General features: G+C 38.5%; 1 protein-coding gene across 1 annotated transcript in view; it reads right to left on the bottom strand.

Moving 5' to 3' along the window:
* GUCY2F (guanylate cyclase 2F, retinal) overlaps positions 1-19,744 on the bottom strand; it is a 104,321-nt gene that overhangs the window by 39,166 nt on the left and 45,411 nt on the right. Inside the window, exons 7-9 of the mRNA XM_055393331.2 lie at positions 16,358-16,447; positions 4,442-4,618; positions 1,751-1,907 (exon numbers count right to left, since the gene is read on the bottom strand). Of these exons, the coding sequence (XP_055249306.2) occupies positions 1,751-1,907; positions 4,442-4,618; positions 16,358-16,447 (424 nt within the window). The remainder of the gene's footprint in view (positions 1-1,750; positions 1,908-4,441; positions 4,619-16,357; positions 16,448-19,744) is intronic.

Raw genomic sequence — 19,744 nt, forward strand, 5'->3', positions numbered from 1 at the left:
CTGATCGCCAAAGAATTGATGCTTTTGAACTGTGGTGCTGGAGAAGACTATTGAGAGTCCCTTGGACTGCAAGGAGATCCAACCTGTCCATTCTAGAGGAGATCAATCCTGGGTGTTCATTGGAAGGACTGATGCTAAAGCTGAAACTCCAATACTTTGGCCACCTCATGCGACGAGTTGACTCACTGGAAAAGACTCTGATGCTGGGAGCGATTGGGGGTAGGAGGAGACGGGGACGACAGAGAATGAGATGGCTGGATGGCATCACTGACTCAATGGACATGAGTTTGAGTGAACTCCGGGAGTTGGTGATGGACAGGGAGGCCTGGCGTGCTGTGGTTCATGGCGTCGCAAAGAGTCGGACACGACTGAGCGACTGAACTGAACTGAACTGACTCCAAGATTTAAATTGGGATTAGCCAGATAATAACCATATGACTCAGCTGTCAACAAGAACAGGTCCACAGAGAGAAATAGAGGGAAGAAGAGATAGGGACAGAGAGAGACATAAAGAAAGACAATATTTCATGTTTCTCCTGTGATTACCAAGAGCTTCAAGTCCTTTAAAGCACTGATGGTCAGAGAAAGAGGAAATTATTATTAAATGTTTTCATTTAGCTGGGTATAGGAGCTAGTCTTCAGAAGATCTGAACTGATGCTAAGTAGGTGCACAATTTGAGCAAATCTTGAGACTCAGTTATCTCATTTGTAAAATGGGCGAGTTGGACCAGATGACTCCCTAAAGGTTCATATTCCACTGGCTTTATTAAGCGCAAAAATGATGCCACTGATGACTGTCTCTGTGCATGTGTCACTGTGTGTCCTTCAGTCTTCATTTCTCCTATAAAGTCAGCAATTTTAAAAGCTTTAACACCAAAGATTCTTTGAAGAATACGAGTATATGTTGTCATTTTGCATCTCTGTCTCTTTTGGGTTGTCTGCTTTTCCATTTCTGTATTATCAGTTCCCCTCTTCCCCTTTGCAATACTGCTTAAAACATTTCATGTGCTAATTTCCTATATTTATTTAACCCTATTCATTTTCTCTCCTTATGTCTTTCTCTTCCTTCTTCCTTTCCATCAGTTCATTCCCTCCTAGCTCTCACTCACGCACTCCCAAGCCCCGAAGTCTCAGATTTCTCCTGTTTCTTTGATCTGTTATGACCCCTACAGGCATTGTCTGGTGCTGCCAAGAGTGCACCAAATAGAAGACAAAAACACAATATGGGCATTACAGCCGTGCCTACTGATTTCCTAGAAGGCCATAGTTCCATCTGACACCATCCCACACTACCCATGGAGCATTTACTTGCTGGGGGGCCCCCTCCTTGCTGCTTCTTTCTAGACAGAGACAGTGAGGGTAGGCTTCAGTGACATCCCATTCCAGAATGGGCTTTGTGGGAGTCCAACTACCAAATTACCTTCCATTCAATCTGACAAGTATTTATTGAGCACCTACTGTGTGCCTAGCACTCAGCAAGTTCCTCCAGGGACACCTGGGGTCTCCACACAATATAACCTAATCCTGCCACAGCAGGAATTCAACATTATTGCACTGGCTTTGTTCAGAAGGCTGGGCTGTGTGGAGATTACGGCCTGCAGATTTCATTCAACTCCTTTGGCTTGGAAATGAGGCTGATTTTCAACAAAAGTGAGGAGTTGAATCAGCCTGAAGCTTTAATCCAAGGCATGCTCTCATGCGAACTTCGGAGTACCTTGTGTGCATCACACGGGCACAATACATTGCTTACCTTCTGCGGAAGGTTCCTCTTGGGAGAGTCTTAGCATTTCCAAGATGTCATTAAAGCCATAATCTGTCACTTTGAGTACGAAACGCCCATCCACCACACAGTTCCGAGACTTCAGCCTCCCATGAGCAAACTCTCTGTGGTGTAAGTACTTCATGCCCTGAAAATGATACAAACAAGATTTATTTAGCAACTTATTTAACTGCTTTGTGCTTTTAGAGTCACTTTCTGAGGTTGTTCACAGCTACTATGTTCTGGAATTCAGCTTTTTTCTCTTATATGCAGGCAAAGCAAAACTTTTGACAAGAATTGTTTCCAGATCCCTTTTAGCACTAAAATTTTACACTTTGAAGAAGAATCATATTTTGTGGATGTAAAGAACTGTATGTTATGGCAAGATTTATTGACATTTCAAGCACAGGATGGATCTATACACATATAATTGCCAAGAAATTGAAGATTCTGATTTTTTCCCCCAAAGGTCTAGCCCAACTCTCATCCATTACTGGTAGGAATGGAAACTGACACAGCCTTTTGGGTGGGTAATTTGGAAACAGCAATCAAAATTGAAAGTATGCATATATACCCTGTGACCTGGGAATTTTACTTCTCCAAATGCTTGCACATGTACACAAGGAGACATACACAAGAATGTTCTTTGCATCTCTGCTTTATATTATATAATTGGATATATAATAAATAGCTATCAAGAAGGGATGTCCAAATTGTGGTACATCCAAACCATGAAATATTTTGCAACAGCTAAAAAAATAATAAGACAAACTTGTATGTACTAATAGGGAACCATATCTAAGTCACAAAGTAAGTGAAAAAGAGGAAGTTGCAGAACTATGTGACAGTATGAATTTTAAAGGGCAAACAAAATCTGTAATGTATATAAATACACACAAAATGAATTGCAAGGCTAATCACCAAACTGTGATTAGCAGTAATGAAGTTGGAGGGAGGATATGAAAGAGGGTTGAGTAATTGACAATACTTTTCCATATATATCATTTGACTTTCAAATTTAATTGAATACATTATTTTTATAAATAGAATTATTTTATGTTCATAATTTATATAAATATATAACTTTCATAAAATATATGCAATTTATTTTATGTGTCTTTATAATTTAAAATAGACAATAAAAAAGAAAGTCGAATACTATGCAGTTTGTTTGGCAATCTTATATGACATTCAAATGTGATGTACTGGGACTTTTTCAGATGACTTTAATCATTCAAATACAAATTCACCCATATTCTAGCACAGTAATCTCAGGATTGCTTTATGCTGAACCCTTTTCAATATCTGGCTCTACTTTGCAACTTGACACTCCTTTGTATTTGTATACTTTATATCTTGCACCCTGGAAATTCTGTAGTCCCCAGTACTTCCAAGCAGAGTCTACAGTGGGTGAGATTTCTCCCAAGATGCTTGGATTTCATTCATCATGGGCCTCAGAGGACTCATTTAGAGGACTCTTCCTTAACTCATGGGACTTTGCTTACAGAGTGAGTGGACAAAGTATTAGAATAGGAATTAGGAGATTTAAATTATATTATCAGCTCTGCCACTTAATAGCTGGCTCATAAATATTTGCTGAGCACCTACTCTGTGTGGTAGACACTATATTAAAAAAAAAACAAACCTCATTTTGCTTCTCAGAGCCTCCATAAAAGGAGGCTAATCACAATTCTTTTATACAAAATTGGAATGAGATAATGTCTATAAAGCTACCTTAAAAAGGGTTAGACAATACAAGGGTCAAGACTCTGATTAACATACAGAAAGCTCAACCAGTCATTGATTATCCAGTTCAGCTCACTACTGGTGCACACAGACACAATTTTCATATCTTTCCAGAGATTTCATGGATTCCACTGAATTGCACACATGGACCCATCGGTGAACCCACTGGCTGTTAACAGTCCTGGCCTCTGAGAATGGAAGTGCTGCCTGATAGAACGAATGGTCTTTTTGGCTCTCTGGTCATGCTGAGTTCCACATCTATAACTATAACTATGGCATAGACCTATGCAAAGACCTATCACCTATTTCTAAACTGAACCACCTTTTAGAAGGTGGAAGCCAGGAGATTGGGCTAAGTAGAACTAAAGAGCCCAGGAATGAGCCCATCCCCATATTCAGAAAGCAGAGAAATGGGATGGAAGAGGAGTGCTTAAGGCAGAAGAGTGCTCAATGGCTATAGGCATGTGTGCTCAGTCACTTCAGTCAAGTCTGACTCTTTGTGACCCCGTGGACTGTAACCCACCAGGCTCCTCTGTCCGGCTCTCCCAGTAAGAATACTGAAATGGATTGCCATGCCCTTCTCCAGGGGATACTCTCCACCCATGGATCAAACCCACATCTCTTGCATCTCCTGCACTGGAGGCAGATTCTTTACCCACTGAGCCACCTGAGAAGTCCAATGGCTATAGGAAGTACAGATAAATCTGGCCCTCAAATTGGTAGTTGGGGGAACAAGCAGATTTTGTCTTTATCAGGACCTTATAACAGATATATAAAACAAATAACAATGGTGCTGTGAGAGGAGGTGGGGGCCAACACAAGGAAGGAAGGTGGAGGGGTGATCCAAGGGAAATGACTGAAGGAAAATAAAACATCCCAAAATACTGAAGTTTTAATCTATGGGGAAAATCTTGGATTTGCAGTCTTTCCATTAACCTTGATGAGATCCAGCAGGAGTGATGATTTAAACATCCAATCTAGTTTCACATCCTGATTCATCAGTATGTCTTCCAGGCTCCTTCGGGAACAGAATTCTGTCACAATCGCAAACATCCCTGAATCATAGAAGAAGCCCACCAAAGGGTTAATATTCTCATGACGCAGGTCCTTCATCTGTAAACAGAGGGATAGAAGAGAGTCACAGCTGTTCTGTCTCAGTTGGAGTTGGGGCCTTCTTCCTGTTTCTTTAGGGACTCTGACAGAGTGGAGCTCAGTGACCTAGGAATACTAAAAAGGTTAGTACAGTAAGAGGTGGAATAGATTGTCTTTCCGTGAATATTTATCTAGGCAGCATCTATTAAAATAAATAGCTTCTATAAACATCAGGCCAAAGCTTATAAAATTTGTTTCAGAAGAAATATTTAGAATTTGGACAACATTTTGCCTTTGCATCCATTCATTTTTTTTCACTAACATGAGACACATTTAGGGTGTCCCAACAATGTCCAAGGCATTGGACTGCATGCTAGTGATACAAAGATAAACAAACTGAAATCAATGCCCTGAAAGGGCTCATATTCAAAGAGAGGTGATAGACACACAAACTGACTGATGCATTTCCATGTGAAATGAGTTCTTATCGAAGGGAGAGCAGGATGCTAGTGGAGCTCAGATGGGAAGTGTTTAATTCAGCCTTGGAGATCAGAGAAGGCTTCCCTGAGGAGGTAATGTCTGAACCATCATGAAGGGCAAGTAAGAGCTGACCACATGAAGGTAACATGGTGGCAGGGGGCGGGGCAGCCAAGAGGAAGAGTGTGTTATTCTGAGGAAACTGCAGCAGGTTTAGGGTGGCCAGAACATAGTGTAAAGGAAAGAATATGAGTCACGAGGCTGGAGAGAGAGACAGGAGCCACATCCTGTGCAGCTTTGAGAACTCTACTATAGAATTTAAAATTAATATTATGGGCACTAAACAACTGTTTTCCATTATTATTACTATTTAATGGGGGATGAGAGAGAAAAGCGCTCCATAATTACTTCTAGATTTCTTCTTGGATTCCTGGATAGACGGCTGTGATATACCTCAATATAAGGAATTCAGGAGGTTTAGTAGTGAATATGTTGGTACCCCGCCCATATTCCCTTTACCGTGCATCTCCCAGCTGCTATAAATATTAGCTGATCATTCATAGTTGCTCCATTCTCTTGAAAATTGTCCTAGAGCCCAACCCAAAGGGGAGTTATCTTACTTGAAATGTTAGAGCCCACCCACAGATCCCAGGTAATGATTGACTGACTAGGAGTGGTACAAAAGTTCAACTCCCTAGCCTCAAAGGGGAACTCATGGTATAACTTGTGTGGCAGTATTTCTCCCATAGGATCATAGTGAAGCTAGTCTCAAGCTGAGATCACATACTTGCTGAGCTTTTACTTCTGCCTTATCCTGCATTCCTCTCCCTTTAACTGCCTTATTCTACATTCCACTCCCTTTCTCTTGAGAGCATTCTTTCAATGAGTAATTTGAACAAGAATTCCCACCTCAGGCTCAGCTTTTAGAGAATCTGACATAAGAGAGTGAGAAAACAAATTTTGGGTGATGAGGAGACTGATTAATTCAGTTTGAGACATGTTAAGAATGAAGGACCTGTGGAACATCAAGTTGGAAATATTTCAAAGATGGTTGGAGATAATCAGAGTTTGAAGCTCAGGAGAAAAGTGTGTTCTGGATAAACAGACCTGGGAATTGTAAACATATAAATGGTAGATGAAATTAATGGGAGTGAATGAGATAACCCAAGGAAGTATATAGAATAAAAAGAAAAGAGGGGAATTTCAACATTTAAAGGATGGGGAAAGGAAGAACATCCCACAAAAACACTTAGAAATGAGACTAAAGAGAAAGGCTTATTTAGAACATTATGAACACCACAAGAAGAGTTTCAGGAGGTGAGATAAATGCTGGAAGGAATTTCAGGAAAATGTGATAAATACCAGAGAGGTCAACTAAGATGAGAACAACTACACCTAGACACATCATAATGAAACTCCTAAAATCTAAACTTTTTGCAGGCAGTCAGAGAATATACAAAAACCTCTTCATCCAGGTTCAATGCATGATACAGGATGCTCAGGGCTGGTGTACTGGGATGAACCAGAGGGATGGGATGGGGAGAGAGGTGGGAGGGGGGTTCAAGATGGGGAACACGTGTACACCCGGGGCAGATTCATGTCAATGTATGGCAAAACAAATACAATAATGTAAAGTAATTAGCCTCCAATTAAAATAAATAAATTTTTTAAAAAGTTAGACTCAAAGGGACATATGTGAAAAAACCTTCAAGTAATATCAAATCCAATAGTAAAAATTTAAATTCTTTCCCTCTAGAGTCAAGAGTAAGACAAGGATGTCTTCCTTCACCATTTCTACTCAATATTGTATAATAGTATCAAAACATTGGTGAGAAAATTTAAAGAAAACTTAAACAGAGATCTGTACCACATTAACGGACTGGAAGACTCAATATTGTTAAGATATCCATTTACCGTAAATTGATTTATAAATTCATATAACCCCCCATGAAAAATTCCAGAAGGGTTTATTAAAGTAATAGACTAGTAGATTTAAGAACTTATTGAAAATTAAAATGAACTACCCTAACAAAAACTATCTTGCAAAAGAACAATTTGCAGAGCTTACACAACTTAACTACAGGACTTACTCTCGAGCTATGATAATCAAGACAGTGTGATATTGGCAGTAGGATACACTGATGAGTTAATGAAACAGAGTAGAAAGTCCAGAAACATACCCACACATATACAGTCAGTTAATTTTTCATCAAGTTGAAAAATTAATTAAATGGAGACAGGAAAGCCTTTTGTAAACAATCGTTATTGGAACACTGGATATCTCTATGGAAAAAAATTAACTGTGACCACTACTCTCAGTCCATATACAAAAACAAATTCAAAATGGATCATAACTCTAAATCTAAAATCTTGGATTAGGCAAAGATTTCTGAGCCACAAAACACAATAAAATAATAAATTGGATTTCCTCAAAATTAAAGTTTGCTCATCAGAAGACACCATTAAATAAACAGGTCACAGATTGAGGAAAAATACTGTAAAACATATATCTGACCAAAAGCAGGATATATAAAAGAATATCTACATGTCAACAATTAAAAGACAAAACTCTCAACTTTTTAAAAATGGGCAAAAACATAAAAACACAAGTAACAAAAGAAGATATAGAAATGAATTATAAACACTTGAAAAGGTGTTCAATAACTTTAGTTATCAGGAAAATGCAAATTAAAATCACAATAATAAAACATTTTCTACACAGTAGAAAGTTTTGCAGTATCAGAAATCTGTATCAAAAAGACAAATGTTGCTGAGAATTTAAAGCAACTGGAACATTTGTACATTTCTAACAGGAGAGTAAAATTTTATAACCAATCTGGAGAACTGTTTGTATGTTTCATGTAAGTTATACTTACATCTACTCTATGACTCAGACTATTAAGTATTTACCCAAGAGAAGTGAAAATATATGTTCACAAAAATACTTGTGCAAAAATGTTTACAGTTGCTTATGAAAAGACAACCCAACACACTAATCATCAGAAAAATGCAAATCTAAATTAAAATGCAGTATCATCTCCCACCGACTAGGATGGCTACTATACAATTTTTAAAAAATAGATAATAAGTGTCAGCAAGGATGTGGAGAAATTAGAACTCATATGCACTGTTGGTAGGATTGTAAAATGGTGCAACTTCTATGGAAAACAGTATGGCAGTTACTCAAAAAATTAAAATTAGAACTACAATATGATCCAGAAATTCCACTCCCCAGTACATATACAAAGAATTGAAAGAATTTCAGAGAGATATTTGCATATACATATTCATAGCAACCCAAATGTCCACCAAGAAATTAATGAATAACATAAAATGGAATATTATTCAGCCTTTAAAAGGAAAACTATTCACACGCTACCACATGGCTGAATCTTGAAGTCATTATGCTAAGTGAAATATACCAGTCACAAAAAGACAAATACCATATTATTCCACATATATAAGGTGTCTAAAGTAGTCAAATCCATGGAAACAGAAAGTAGAATAATGGCTATCCAAAAATACAAGGAGGGGAAAAAGGTGAGTTGCTATATAATGGGAACAGAGTTTTATATTTGCAAGATGAAAAAGTTGTAGAGATGTGTTTCACAGCAATTCAAGTATATTTAACACTGCCAAACTGCACATTTAAAAATTGTTAAGATGGTAAAATTTACATGTTTTTCATAATTAAACAAATATATATGGTTGCCTTAATCATAATGCAAAAAAAACTAGAAACAAGCCAAATTTTCATCAACATGAAAATTAAAAACAAACTGTGATATATTCATAAAATGAAATACTACTCAGCATTTTATAAAAATGAACTGATACTGATACATGTAAAAACATGCGTTTATCTTAAAACATGCTATGTTGAGAGAAAAAAGGAGTGTACACTCTATCATTCCCTTTACATGAAATTCAAAAACAGAAATAAAACACTAATTCATGGTGATAGATATCAGAACAATTGTTGCCTCCAGGGTAAAAAAAATTGACTGATAAGGAAAACAGGGGATTTTCTGGGGTGATGAACATATTCTGTATCTTGTTTTAAGGAATGGTTACATAGATAAATGCAATTATCAAAATTCATTGTACAGACCATCAATTATACCTAAATAAAAAATATGTTGGAAAAGACCCTGATGCTGGGAAAAATTTAAGGCAAAAGAAGGGGGAGGCAGAGGATGAGACTGTTAGATGGTATCACCAACCGACTCAATGGACATGAGTTTGAGCAAACTCCAGGAGAGAGTGGAGAACAGGAAAGCCTGGTGTGCCTCAGTACATGGTGTCACAAAGAGTCGGACACACTTTAGCAACTGAACAACAACAAAAAAATGTATTTTCAAAACAAAATGAGACATTACAGGAATTGAAATAAGCCAGTGACACAAAGACAAATACTGTATGATTCTGCTTCTGCACAGTATCTAAAGTAGTCATATTCATAGAGACAGAGCATAGACTGGTGGTTAGCAGGTATTGAAGGTGAGTGGGGAAAAGAAAAGTTTTGTTTAGTGTGTACAGAGTTTCAGTTTTACAAGATGTAAAGCTGTGATGATCTGTTGTAAAATAATGTGAATATACTTAACACCTAGAGATCGTAATTTTTGTTGTTTCTAATGAAAATAAAAAATTTGAAAAACACAATGAGATACCCATAGAAACCAATTATGACTAAAACCAGAAAAACTGACAATATGAAACACTGGTGATGAGGTAGAGTAAAAGGGAGCTCTCATAACTTGTATGCAGGAAATGAAAATAGTAAAGGTTTGGTAGTGCCTTATAAAGTTAAATATGTACTATATTATAACATCCCTAGAGGAGGGCATGGCAACCCACTCCATTATTCTTGCCTGGAGAATCCCATAGACAGAGGAGCCTGGCAGTCTACAGTCCATAGAGTCACACAGAGTCGGACACGACTGAAGCAACTTAGCACACACACACATATTTTAACATAGAAATTCCACTCTTAGGTATTTAACCAAGAGAAATTAAAATATATGTCCATAAAAAGACTTATCAAAAGCACATTCATATCAGTTTTATTCACAATAGCCCAAATTTGAACCAGCCTAAATGCTCATCAGTAGGAAAAATATATACATTGTGTTGCTGCTGCTGCTGCTGCTGTCACGTCAGTCATGTCCGACTCTGTGCGACCCCATGGACTGCAGCCTACCAGGCTCCTCCATCCATGGGATTTTCCAGGCAAGAGTACTGGAGTGGGTTGCCATTGCCTTCTCTGATACATTGTGTTGCTGCTGCTGCTTAGTCGCTTCAGTCGTGTCTGACTCTGTGCAACCCCATAGACAGAAGCCCACGAGGCTCCCCCATCCCTGGGATTCTCCAGGCAAAGACACTGGAGTGGGTTGCCATTTCCTTCTCCAATGCATGAAAGTGAAAAGTGAAAGTGAAGTCGCTCAGTCGTGTCCGAACTGAATGTTATTGCATTCTCAGGAGTTGAGAGGTGTCCATCTGTTGCTTTGTCCCTTCGTTGAATGATGTCAGATCACTTCTCTTGAATTCTTTTCTATGCTGTTGCTGTTTCCCTCCTCATGGCGTTTCCCATGAGTGTCAGCTTTTTTTTCCCTCCTAATTCTAGTAGCATTTTAAATCACCATGTGCTGCACTTAACTCCAGTTCATTGTTTTTAACAAGTTTGGCAATAATCTCATCTTGCTTCTTTTAGCTTACAAAACATTGAAATTGTCCAGGATACAAGGTAGTTTGCCTCTGACTACGAGTGAGGCTTATAAATACCTGTTACATTGACATGGTTCTATATATTTATTTTGCATTCCTAGTATTCTCAGGCACTTCTGGATGGTTGATGTTAGATTGTGTTATATCCATACAATTGACTACAACTCAGCAATGATGAGAACAAGCTATTTATACATATAACATGAATGAATCAGTCAGTATGCTGTATGATTCCACTTACATAAGGTTATAGGATAAGCAAAATTAATTCAAGATAGGCCTAAAACCCAGAACAGTGGTTTCCTTTGTGGTTTGGTAGGGGTGGGAGGGAGCATGAAATAATTTATTGATGAACACAAGGGAACTTTCTTGAGAAAAAGAAATGTTTTATATCAGAGGTGAGCGATCTTCTTCTGTAAAGGTAAATATAGTAAATATTTTAGGCTTTGTAGATTATATATGATTTCTGTTGCAATAATCTTTGTTTTCTTTTTTTACAACCCTTAAAAAATGTAAAACACATTCTTAGCTCCCAGGATGTAAAAAACAGGCCAGGGGCCCTATTCTATATCATAATAGAAGTCTAGATTATATGGGCATATCCTTTCATCAAAATTATATATCTATGATATGAGCATTTCAATGTATATAATTTTACCTCAAAGATACAGAACTGAAAAATAGCAACAACAATAATAATAACCAAGTTAGAGATGTGGGAAGTGAGTGGAGGTATATATGAAATAATAATTGTAGAGTGTTGATAATTGTTGAAGTTGGGTGATGGGAATATGGAGTTTAATTATATTAATTTGTTTACTTTGTATGTGTTTGTTATTTTCCATAATAAACATCTTTAAAAAGAAACACTTCTAGGATATAGCTGAAGCTGTACTTAAATGGAAATTTCTAGCTTTAAGTCACTGTATTAGAAATTAAGAATCAATTACAAAAACTTCCAGCTAAAAAAAAAACTAGAAAAAAAACAAATTAAAAACAAAGAAACTAAGGGAAAGAAATAATCAGAATACAAATCAATGTAATAGAAAGCAGACATACAAAAGAGAAAAATCAACAAAGCCAAGTTTATTTCTGGGAAAGATTAATAAAATTTATAATCTTCTAGCAAAACTGATCAAGAAAGAGAAAATACAAATTATCAGTAACAGAAATGAAAATGGGAGCATCACTACAGATCCTAAAGCTATTTAAAAGATTGCATGAACATATTATATACAACTTTATGCCAGTAAATTTAACAAAAATATGAAATGGACAGCTTCCTTGTAAGCTGTAACTTACTAAAGCAGGTACAGGAAGAAATAGAAAGTTTGAATAGTCTAATATCTATTCAAGAAATTGAACCTGTAATTTAAAATCTCCACACAAAAAGAAGAACAATAGGAATATATTTAAAGAGATTTAAACAGAGAACTGACAAAATCAGGTTCGATTTTGATTCAGACTGTAGTGTGGAGAAAAGAATTCACCAGTGGTGAAAATGGATGTGCATAGCATTAAAAAAAGGGGGAGAAAGATGTGAACAGACAGAACATATAGGATTTTTAGGGCATTGAAACTATCCTATATGTTACTGTCAATATAATGGTAGATATATCATTATGCATTTGTCAAAACTCATAGGATATACTACCTTATATGAACCCTAATGTAAGCTATGGACTTGCAGTGATAATGATGTGTCAATGTATGCTCAATGTACCATTCTGGTTCAGGATGCTGAATATTGTGGGAGGCTGTGTGCATGAGTGGGGGCAGGGGGTGATGGAAACTCTCTCTACTCTGCTCAGTTTTGTTGTGAACCTAAAACTGTTCCCAAAAAAATTCTCTCTGTAAAAAGAAAGACAGTAGCAGTAGCTCTAGTGGGTGATGATGGGGGCTTGGACGAGGATGATAACAGTAAAAATAAAGGAAGAGAAGAACGTAGGAGGTTTAAGGAAAATGGAGAAGCTTTGAAAGATGGGTCAGAGACCATTCCCTTAATCATGACAGAAACTTCTGTAATTGTTTTCAGGAGATAATTAAAAGTATTATTTATTACTTTTATATGATGCCCTCTCTATGAGGACTCATGGAAGGAATAGCTTCTTCATTTCAATAAAAAGAAATGTTATTCTCAAAAAAAAAATGAAAGATGGGTTGTAGAAACCAATGAAGTACTGTAATGGACTTAAAGGACAATGTTAAGGTGCATTTTAAGATGAGAGACATGAATTTATACTGGAAACAATATACTTTGCATGACTCTCTGCCATAATGCTTGGTTGTTCAAGTGCAGGCACAAAGAAAGTCAAGAGTTAGGGTCATCCAGAATATGAGTTTTACAAATTTACCTGACCAAAAAGACAGAAATAATGTTTTCAAATGATCAATTATGTAATCTAAGGTGGACCTGAAAGAAGATGAAAGAAGGGCTTATGGGGTGGGAGACAGTAGAGGTCTGGAAGACCCAATGAAAGTATAGGTACAGTTCAAAGAAGAGAAGGCCATAGTCAGAGAGTGTGATGTTTGAATTTATGATTTTGAAAGTAAAGCATTTTCAGTAGCAATTATAGATAACGACAAAGCCCAAGGTATAATGATAGCAATGGGTGGCTAAAGTGAAATGGAAGAGAAGATGATCAGAGATTACATGGCAAGGAACTAAGTAACCAAGGTATTAGATGATACAGGGAGTATGCTGCTCAGTTCCACACAATGGGAAAGAACATGAGACTGAGAGACAGATAGAGCTTGATTTTCCTACATACACCTCTGTAGAAGTTGGGACCCCAAAAGATGTTGGAAGTCATCAGTCCTTTGGCTTCTGAACCCAGCTGTTTCTCTTTCAGGAACATCGATCTGACTGTACAGGACTCCCTTCTGTAGCTGGCTCACCAAGATGTGTTTTCCAGTCTGGCCCCTGGTACTCAGACCTCAACATTTCAAGGTCATTAGAGCATAGAAGTAGTCAAAGCAGTGTTTGACTCACAGTGATAGCATCATCAGATCACCTTCCTGCTTCATAGAAGTACGGCTGCTGCTGCTAAGTCACTTCAGTCGTGTCTGACTTTGTGTGACCCCATAGATGGCAGCCCACCAGGCTCCTCCGTCCCTGGGACTCTCCAGGCAAGAACACTGCCATTTCCTTTTCCACACAGAAGTAGTAGAAAGGAATTAAGACTTTTTACAAGGTAAATTCTGAAAAACTGTTCTACACCCTAGGACTGAGTTAATGCCTGCACCTGACATGGCAACACAAGTTAGTAAGGGGGCACAAAAAGATGTCATAAGGATAATGGGAGCCAGTTTTCTAACTGTTGGAGAAAGGAGCTACAAATAAGAAAAGGAAAAGAATAGAATGAACTCTGTGGCATTCATTTATAAGGGGAGGTATTAGATATGATATATACATAGATATATAGATAGATTGAATGAAACTAAAACCACTGATATAAATGTATGAATAAATGCTAAAGAAGGTAAGGCTCTTTCTTACTGTACAATCCCAACAAATAAACATAGAAAGAATGCTAGAGTTAGAGGATCATTAATGGATGATGAAATTAGTAGTAAAAATTTGATGAAAAACAGGATATTTATACAGACTCAATTGCAATGGAGAAAAATAACAGTAGCCTTAGAGTGGCAAAATCTGGTAGACACCACCTAAACCAAGTGATCAAAATTAATATCATGCACATCCAAATAAGAATGTCTTTGTTTTCAGGAAATAAACACTGACGTATTTAGAGGTAAAAGGGTATGATGTCTACAGCTCACACTTAAATGGTTCAGAAAAAAAGAATATATAGTCATCCCTCGGTATCCACTGGGGATTGATTCCAGGACCTGTGAGGATACCAAAACCCATGGATGTTGAAGTCCCTTATATAAAATAGTATAGTGGGCCCTCCATATCCTTGGGTTTTACACCTGCATATTCAACCAATTCAAGGTTGGTTAAATTGGGGTAGTAGAACCTGTGGATTCTGAAGGCCAACTGTACATAAATTTATAAACAGAGAATGAAAAGCACTAGGCAAAATGTAAACAATTGTTGAACCTGGGTGGGGTATACAAGAGTTCCTTGAATTATTTTTGTAGCTTCTCTATAAGTTTGAAATTATGTCAAAATTTTTAATTACCCAAAAAAAGATATCATGGAGGCACTCTACCTTGGGCCTTCTTATTTCCGTATTTCTAGCTTAGTAGTTCCCCAAGGTCTGGCCGTTTTGGCTCCATACTTTGGATCTAGCTCTTTGTTTGGCATTCCAGATCATCAAACCAGTGTGGAACTACCTATTCTAGCTTTGATCTTGGTCTCCCTTCTGGATTCATCCTCATTAATTTTCCTTCAGCTCCAGGCATCAAAACCACATGGGCTTCCCTGGTGTCTCAGTGGCAAAGAATCCACCTGCCAATGCAGGAGACACAGTTTCGATCCCTGATCCCAGAAGATCCCACATGCTGAGGAGCAACTAAGCCCATACACCACTATTGAGCCTGTGCTGTAGAGACCACAGGCCATGACTACTGAAGCCTGCATACCCTAGAGTCCAGGTTCCATGACAGGAGAAGCCACTGTAATGAGAAGCCTGAGCACTGCAACTAGAGAGTAGCCCCTACTTGTTACAACTAGAGAAAAGCCCAAGCAGCAACAAAGACCCAGCACAGTGAAAAATGAATAAATAATTTTTTAAAAAACAACTACAGGTAAGGGAAATACCAAATCATAGCAGCTCATTGGGATCCATGGGTCACAGCTGGTCTCCCATAGGCCACACCTCTTCCATGTCCCCATTTCCTTTGTTTTCTCACTAGTTCTGAATATAGCATGTGCCTCATTCAAACCTATTGGATTGATTTGAACTTGCCTGATTCAGAAATGTGAAGGAATCCATCATTATCTTCTAGAAATCCCATTTTCATGAGTCTGAAGGAACCAGGATGGTCTCCACAAATCTTTCATGAACTCAAAGTTCAAGGAGCTGATCTTAAATGGTTTGAGAGGGAGCATCATCATCTCTGCCTCATCTATAGGCTGCTTCCTTAAACAACCCATCCAAGGACTTTCTGAATATAATTGGTGGGATTGGGAAGTCACCATTTGTCTTATCTAAATAGAAATTACCAGATGACTTTTCTAGGTATAGCAGCTAGAGATTATGGGATATGTACTTAATAATAATCATAGTAGCTACCATTTTACAAAGAAGCTCTATGTCAGGAAATGTGCAAGCCGCTATACATGTATTATTTTAACCCTGGGAAGCAGACATTAATATACTCCTTTCACAACTAAGGAAAGTAAAGATCAGAGTTTAGGTGATTTGCTCAAGTTAATACATCTCTTAAGTGGCAGAGCTGGGATTGAATCCTTCATGTCTTTTTGACTCCAGAGCCCATACTTTTGCCATTCCATCATAACAAGTCAGTCACCTCCCTGTAGTTTCCCTGTACTGATTTGTTAAAAGATCTTCCTAACAGTTGGTATTTGTTACTTTGGAGAAATGATTGGTTTCAGTGGGAATATGTTTAAGAGAGAATTTCTCATACCATTTCAAATATGTCACTTGCACTTGATTCGACGGATTTAATGTCTCCAAAATTTCCAGAGGGGAATTTTTTCAGCCATACCCAATCACCCTAGAAAGAAAAGGTAAAGACTGTTGAGGAGCCTTAGTTGCCAACAGCTTTAGAGCAACTCTTCCCTTCCACACGAAGAGTTTATAGTTAGACCATCAATACACATAAGCTCTGTTCCTCTTTCTCACCCTCCACCCCATGGATATTCTGTATTCCAAGCTAAAAAGGATGTCATACAGAGGTTACAGTTTAAAATTCCAATTAACTAAAGACAGGGAAACAATTGCAGGAATCCAGACCCCAGAAAAGGAATGATACTGCTCTCTACAATGACTACCTGAACTCCCTGCAGAAAGTGCTGGGTCATTTCACTCATTCATAGCTAAGTGATGTAGCACCAGGTTTCCTGCGATTAATGGTGATGGTTAGTGGTTGCAATTCTGACTGCCTTGAGGCGTCCGTGGTGAGAGATGTAGGGCAGGAGATGCAGTGCAGCAAATGTTGCCTGCATTTACCTTGATCCATTTTTCTCTCATGGGACAGGCCATTTGGGGGCCTTTTATGCTTTAATCATAAACCAATTGGCTTCAACACCAATTAAACATTTTTCATTTGGATGTACAAGTGTACGACCACAGTAATATGAGTAATCTAAACTCTTTCAGAAGTCTATTTCTGACTTTTTAAGCACAAAACAGTGATTTTCTAAGGCTGCCTGTCAAGTCAAAAAAAACAATTATTTTATTGTCTTCACTTTAACACCGGTGCCTGCTAGATAATTTTCTCCTATGTGCACAGCCTCAAGGATTCATCAGTCACCAAGCCCTATTTAGTTTCTGTCCAACTCAAATTTGAAAAAAAGCAATACATATATAGATACCTTTTTCTCTGTAATAATAATAATGCCTGACATTTGCACAGCGCTCTCTCCTCTTCCAAGTGCTTTCAGATCTATTACCTATAGCCTGGAGATTCCATTTTAGGCTGCACCAATTTGTCATCAAGTAGAGATAATAAAGCAGAGAGCTCTATACAGTCAAATTCCAAGAATAAGAGAGTGTAGTCACTCTCTTATTAAGGAATATATCCAGCTGTGGCATTGCATCTGGAAACCAGCCGGAGGCAAAGGCTAATAACAGGAGCTGCGGGCATCTGAGTTACTTGCCTCTACTGTGTGTCAGAGGGCATCTTCTAGCCAAGGAACTCAAAACCCTTTAACTAGGAACTTGCTTTCAGGGGCCTTCAGCAGCTGAACAGAACTATGCCAATCAGGGTCATGCTCACAAAGTTCAGAAAGGTAGTCTAGGACCAGTGCCTGTCTGCACTAGAATGGTCAAAGTACCAATTCCTGGTCTCTTGCCTAGCAACTCCCTGTATGTGGCCCCATACCAGCTACATCACAGTCACCAAGGAACTGGTTAGACAAAGACGTAGACTGGCTGCGCAGATGAAAACATATGCATGTACGCACTTACCACATCACTCTACTTAACCCCCCAAATTGCATGCAATTATTTTATATTGTTAGGTTAATCTTGTTTCTGTTATGGCTTACAATTATAATGATATTTTATTTAAAAAAATAAAAGGAACTGGTAACAAAGGCCCATTCTAAGGCCCCACACTTACTCACTTAGTCATGGGAGTCATGACAGCTCAAAGCTTTAGCCTTCAGAGGACTTTGTACTTTGTGCTCAATCGCTCAGTTCTGTTCAACACTTTGCGGCCCTGTGGACTGTAGCCCTCCAGGCTCCTCTGTCCATGGAATCTTCCAGGAAAGAATACTAGACTGGGGCATCATTTCTTCCTCCAGGGGATCTTCCTGGCCCAGGGATCAAACCCATGTCTTCTGTGTCTCCTGCATTGGCAGACGGATTCTTTACCACTGAGCTACCTGCTCCTTTTCAGAGGACTCTGCCCAGGATCAAAAGCTGAAGTTTAAGCTGAAAGAATAAACTGTAATGGGAATTTACAAACTCAGCCCATGTGTGGCTTATACACTGATGGTCATTAATGCCTTCCAGCACCTTTGCGATTCTATTACTTGGATCATGGTTACTGCTAGCTTCTATGGCACCTTTGTGCTAATTAGCAAAGGGTGCTTTCCTCAAGTTAAAAGAATAATTGTGTGAGACTATTTATTACTTTGCAGCCTGTGGAAGCCCGGTGATGCTGGGCAGCAGCCCCAGCGGTATGTATCTATGCATATTCCACATTCTCATTGACTCATACATCCTCCAGATGCCAGAAAACACACTCCCTCAGCAGCTTCAATACTCTGGGTACCACCAAACCCTGCCTGCCAGGTAAGGCCTCTTTGCAGGTTTGGAGTCAGGTTGTAGAGGTGCTGGTGAGAAGCTGAAATCGGGTCTTTAGAAATATTAGGCAGGAGAAAGAAGTAATCTCAAGAAACTCCAGGGGTATTGTGAAGGTAGCACAAAGTAAGGCGCATATCTGTTTACCAGTGACTATGTATGTGCGTAGTCAGGTGCGCTGGCGTAACTGTCGATACGTGTGAAAGCTGCCCCCACCACGTCATTCCAGAACTAGGCTGGGAGGCCAGAATCTCTCTGCTCACTCCAGTACCACTCTCATATAAGTTAGTATATGTCTACAATGTGTAGATGTGGTCCCCTCGTGCAGTGTACAGCCTGAACATCAGTACTGGCAGCTCTGACTCTGCCTATAGCCAGTGCCTGTTACCTTCTTCCTGGAATCAGCCCTATTACAGACATGGGTTAGCTGTCTCTCTTGCTTATGAACTTTTAATAAGTAGTTAAGCAGAGCTGTTTTCCTGCCAAATCACCAAATTTGAGAGCTTCATAGTTAGAGAAATTAAAGCCTGAAGAGATTAAATGACTGGCCCAAGGTCAGAAGGCTAGGTAGTAACAGAAGCAAGGTCTTCCATCTCCCACTTTGTTGCTCTTTCTTCCCATGGGCCTTCTTTAGTTTGAGGGCTTTGTGTGTTTGTTTTAAGATTTAAATACTTCTCACGAACTTTATAAGCAAAATTTTATTGAGTCTGTGTGTGTCCTACTTTATTAATAATGAGGAAAAGGGAGGATATGGGCAGGTTTTATTTTTGCCACGCATGCACCATTTGTTTTGTTTTGTTCTTTTAAGGAAAAGAATGATAAAATATCAATACTTCACTCATTCATTTTAATTAAGAGGAAGAAACATCAAATTCTATCCACTAAAGTTTTTAAAGTCCATAAATTTTGCGCTAAGGCCATGTTGTATTAACTAAGAGCCAAGAGAATTAGGTTCTACACCTGGATTTGTCTCAAATTCAAGGGTGGCCTGAGGGTAGCTGGGCTTCCCAGGTGGTGCTAGTGGTAAAGAACCCGACTACCA

The sequence above is a fragment of the Moschus berezovskii genome, chromosome X (assembly GCF_049115385.1).
Source record: "Moschus berezovskii isolate FMDL1 chromosome X, NW_MosBer_1.0, whole genome shotgun sequence".
Taxonomy (NCBI): Eukaryota; Metazoa; Chordata; class Mammalia; order Artiodactyla; family Moschidae; genus Moschus; species Moschus berezovskii.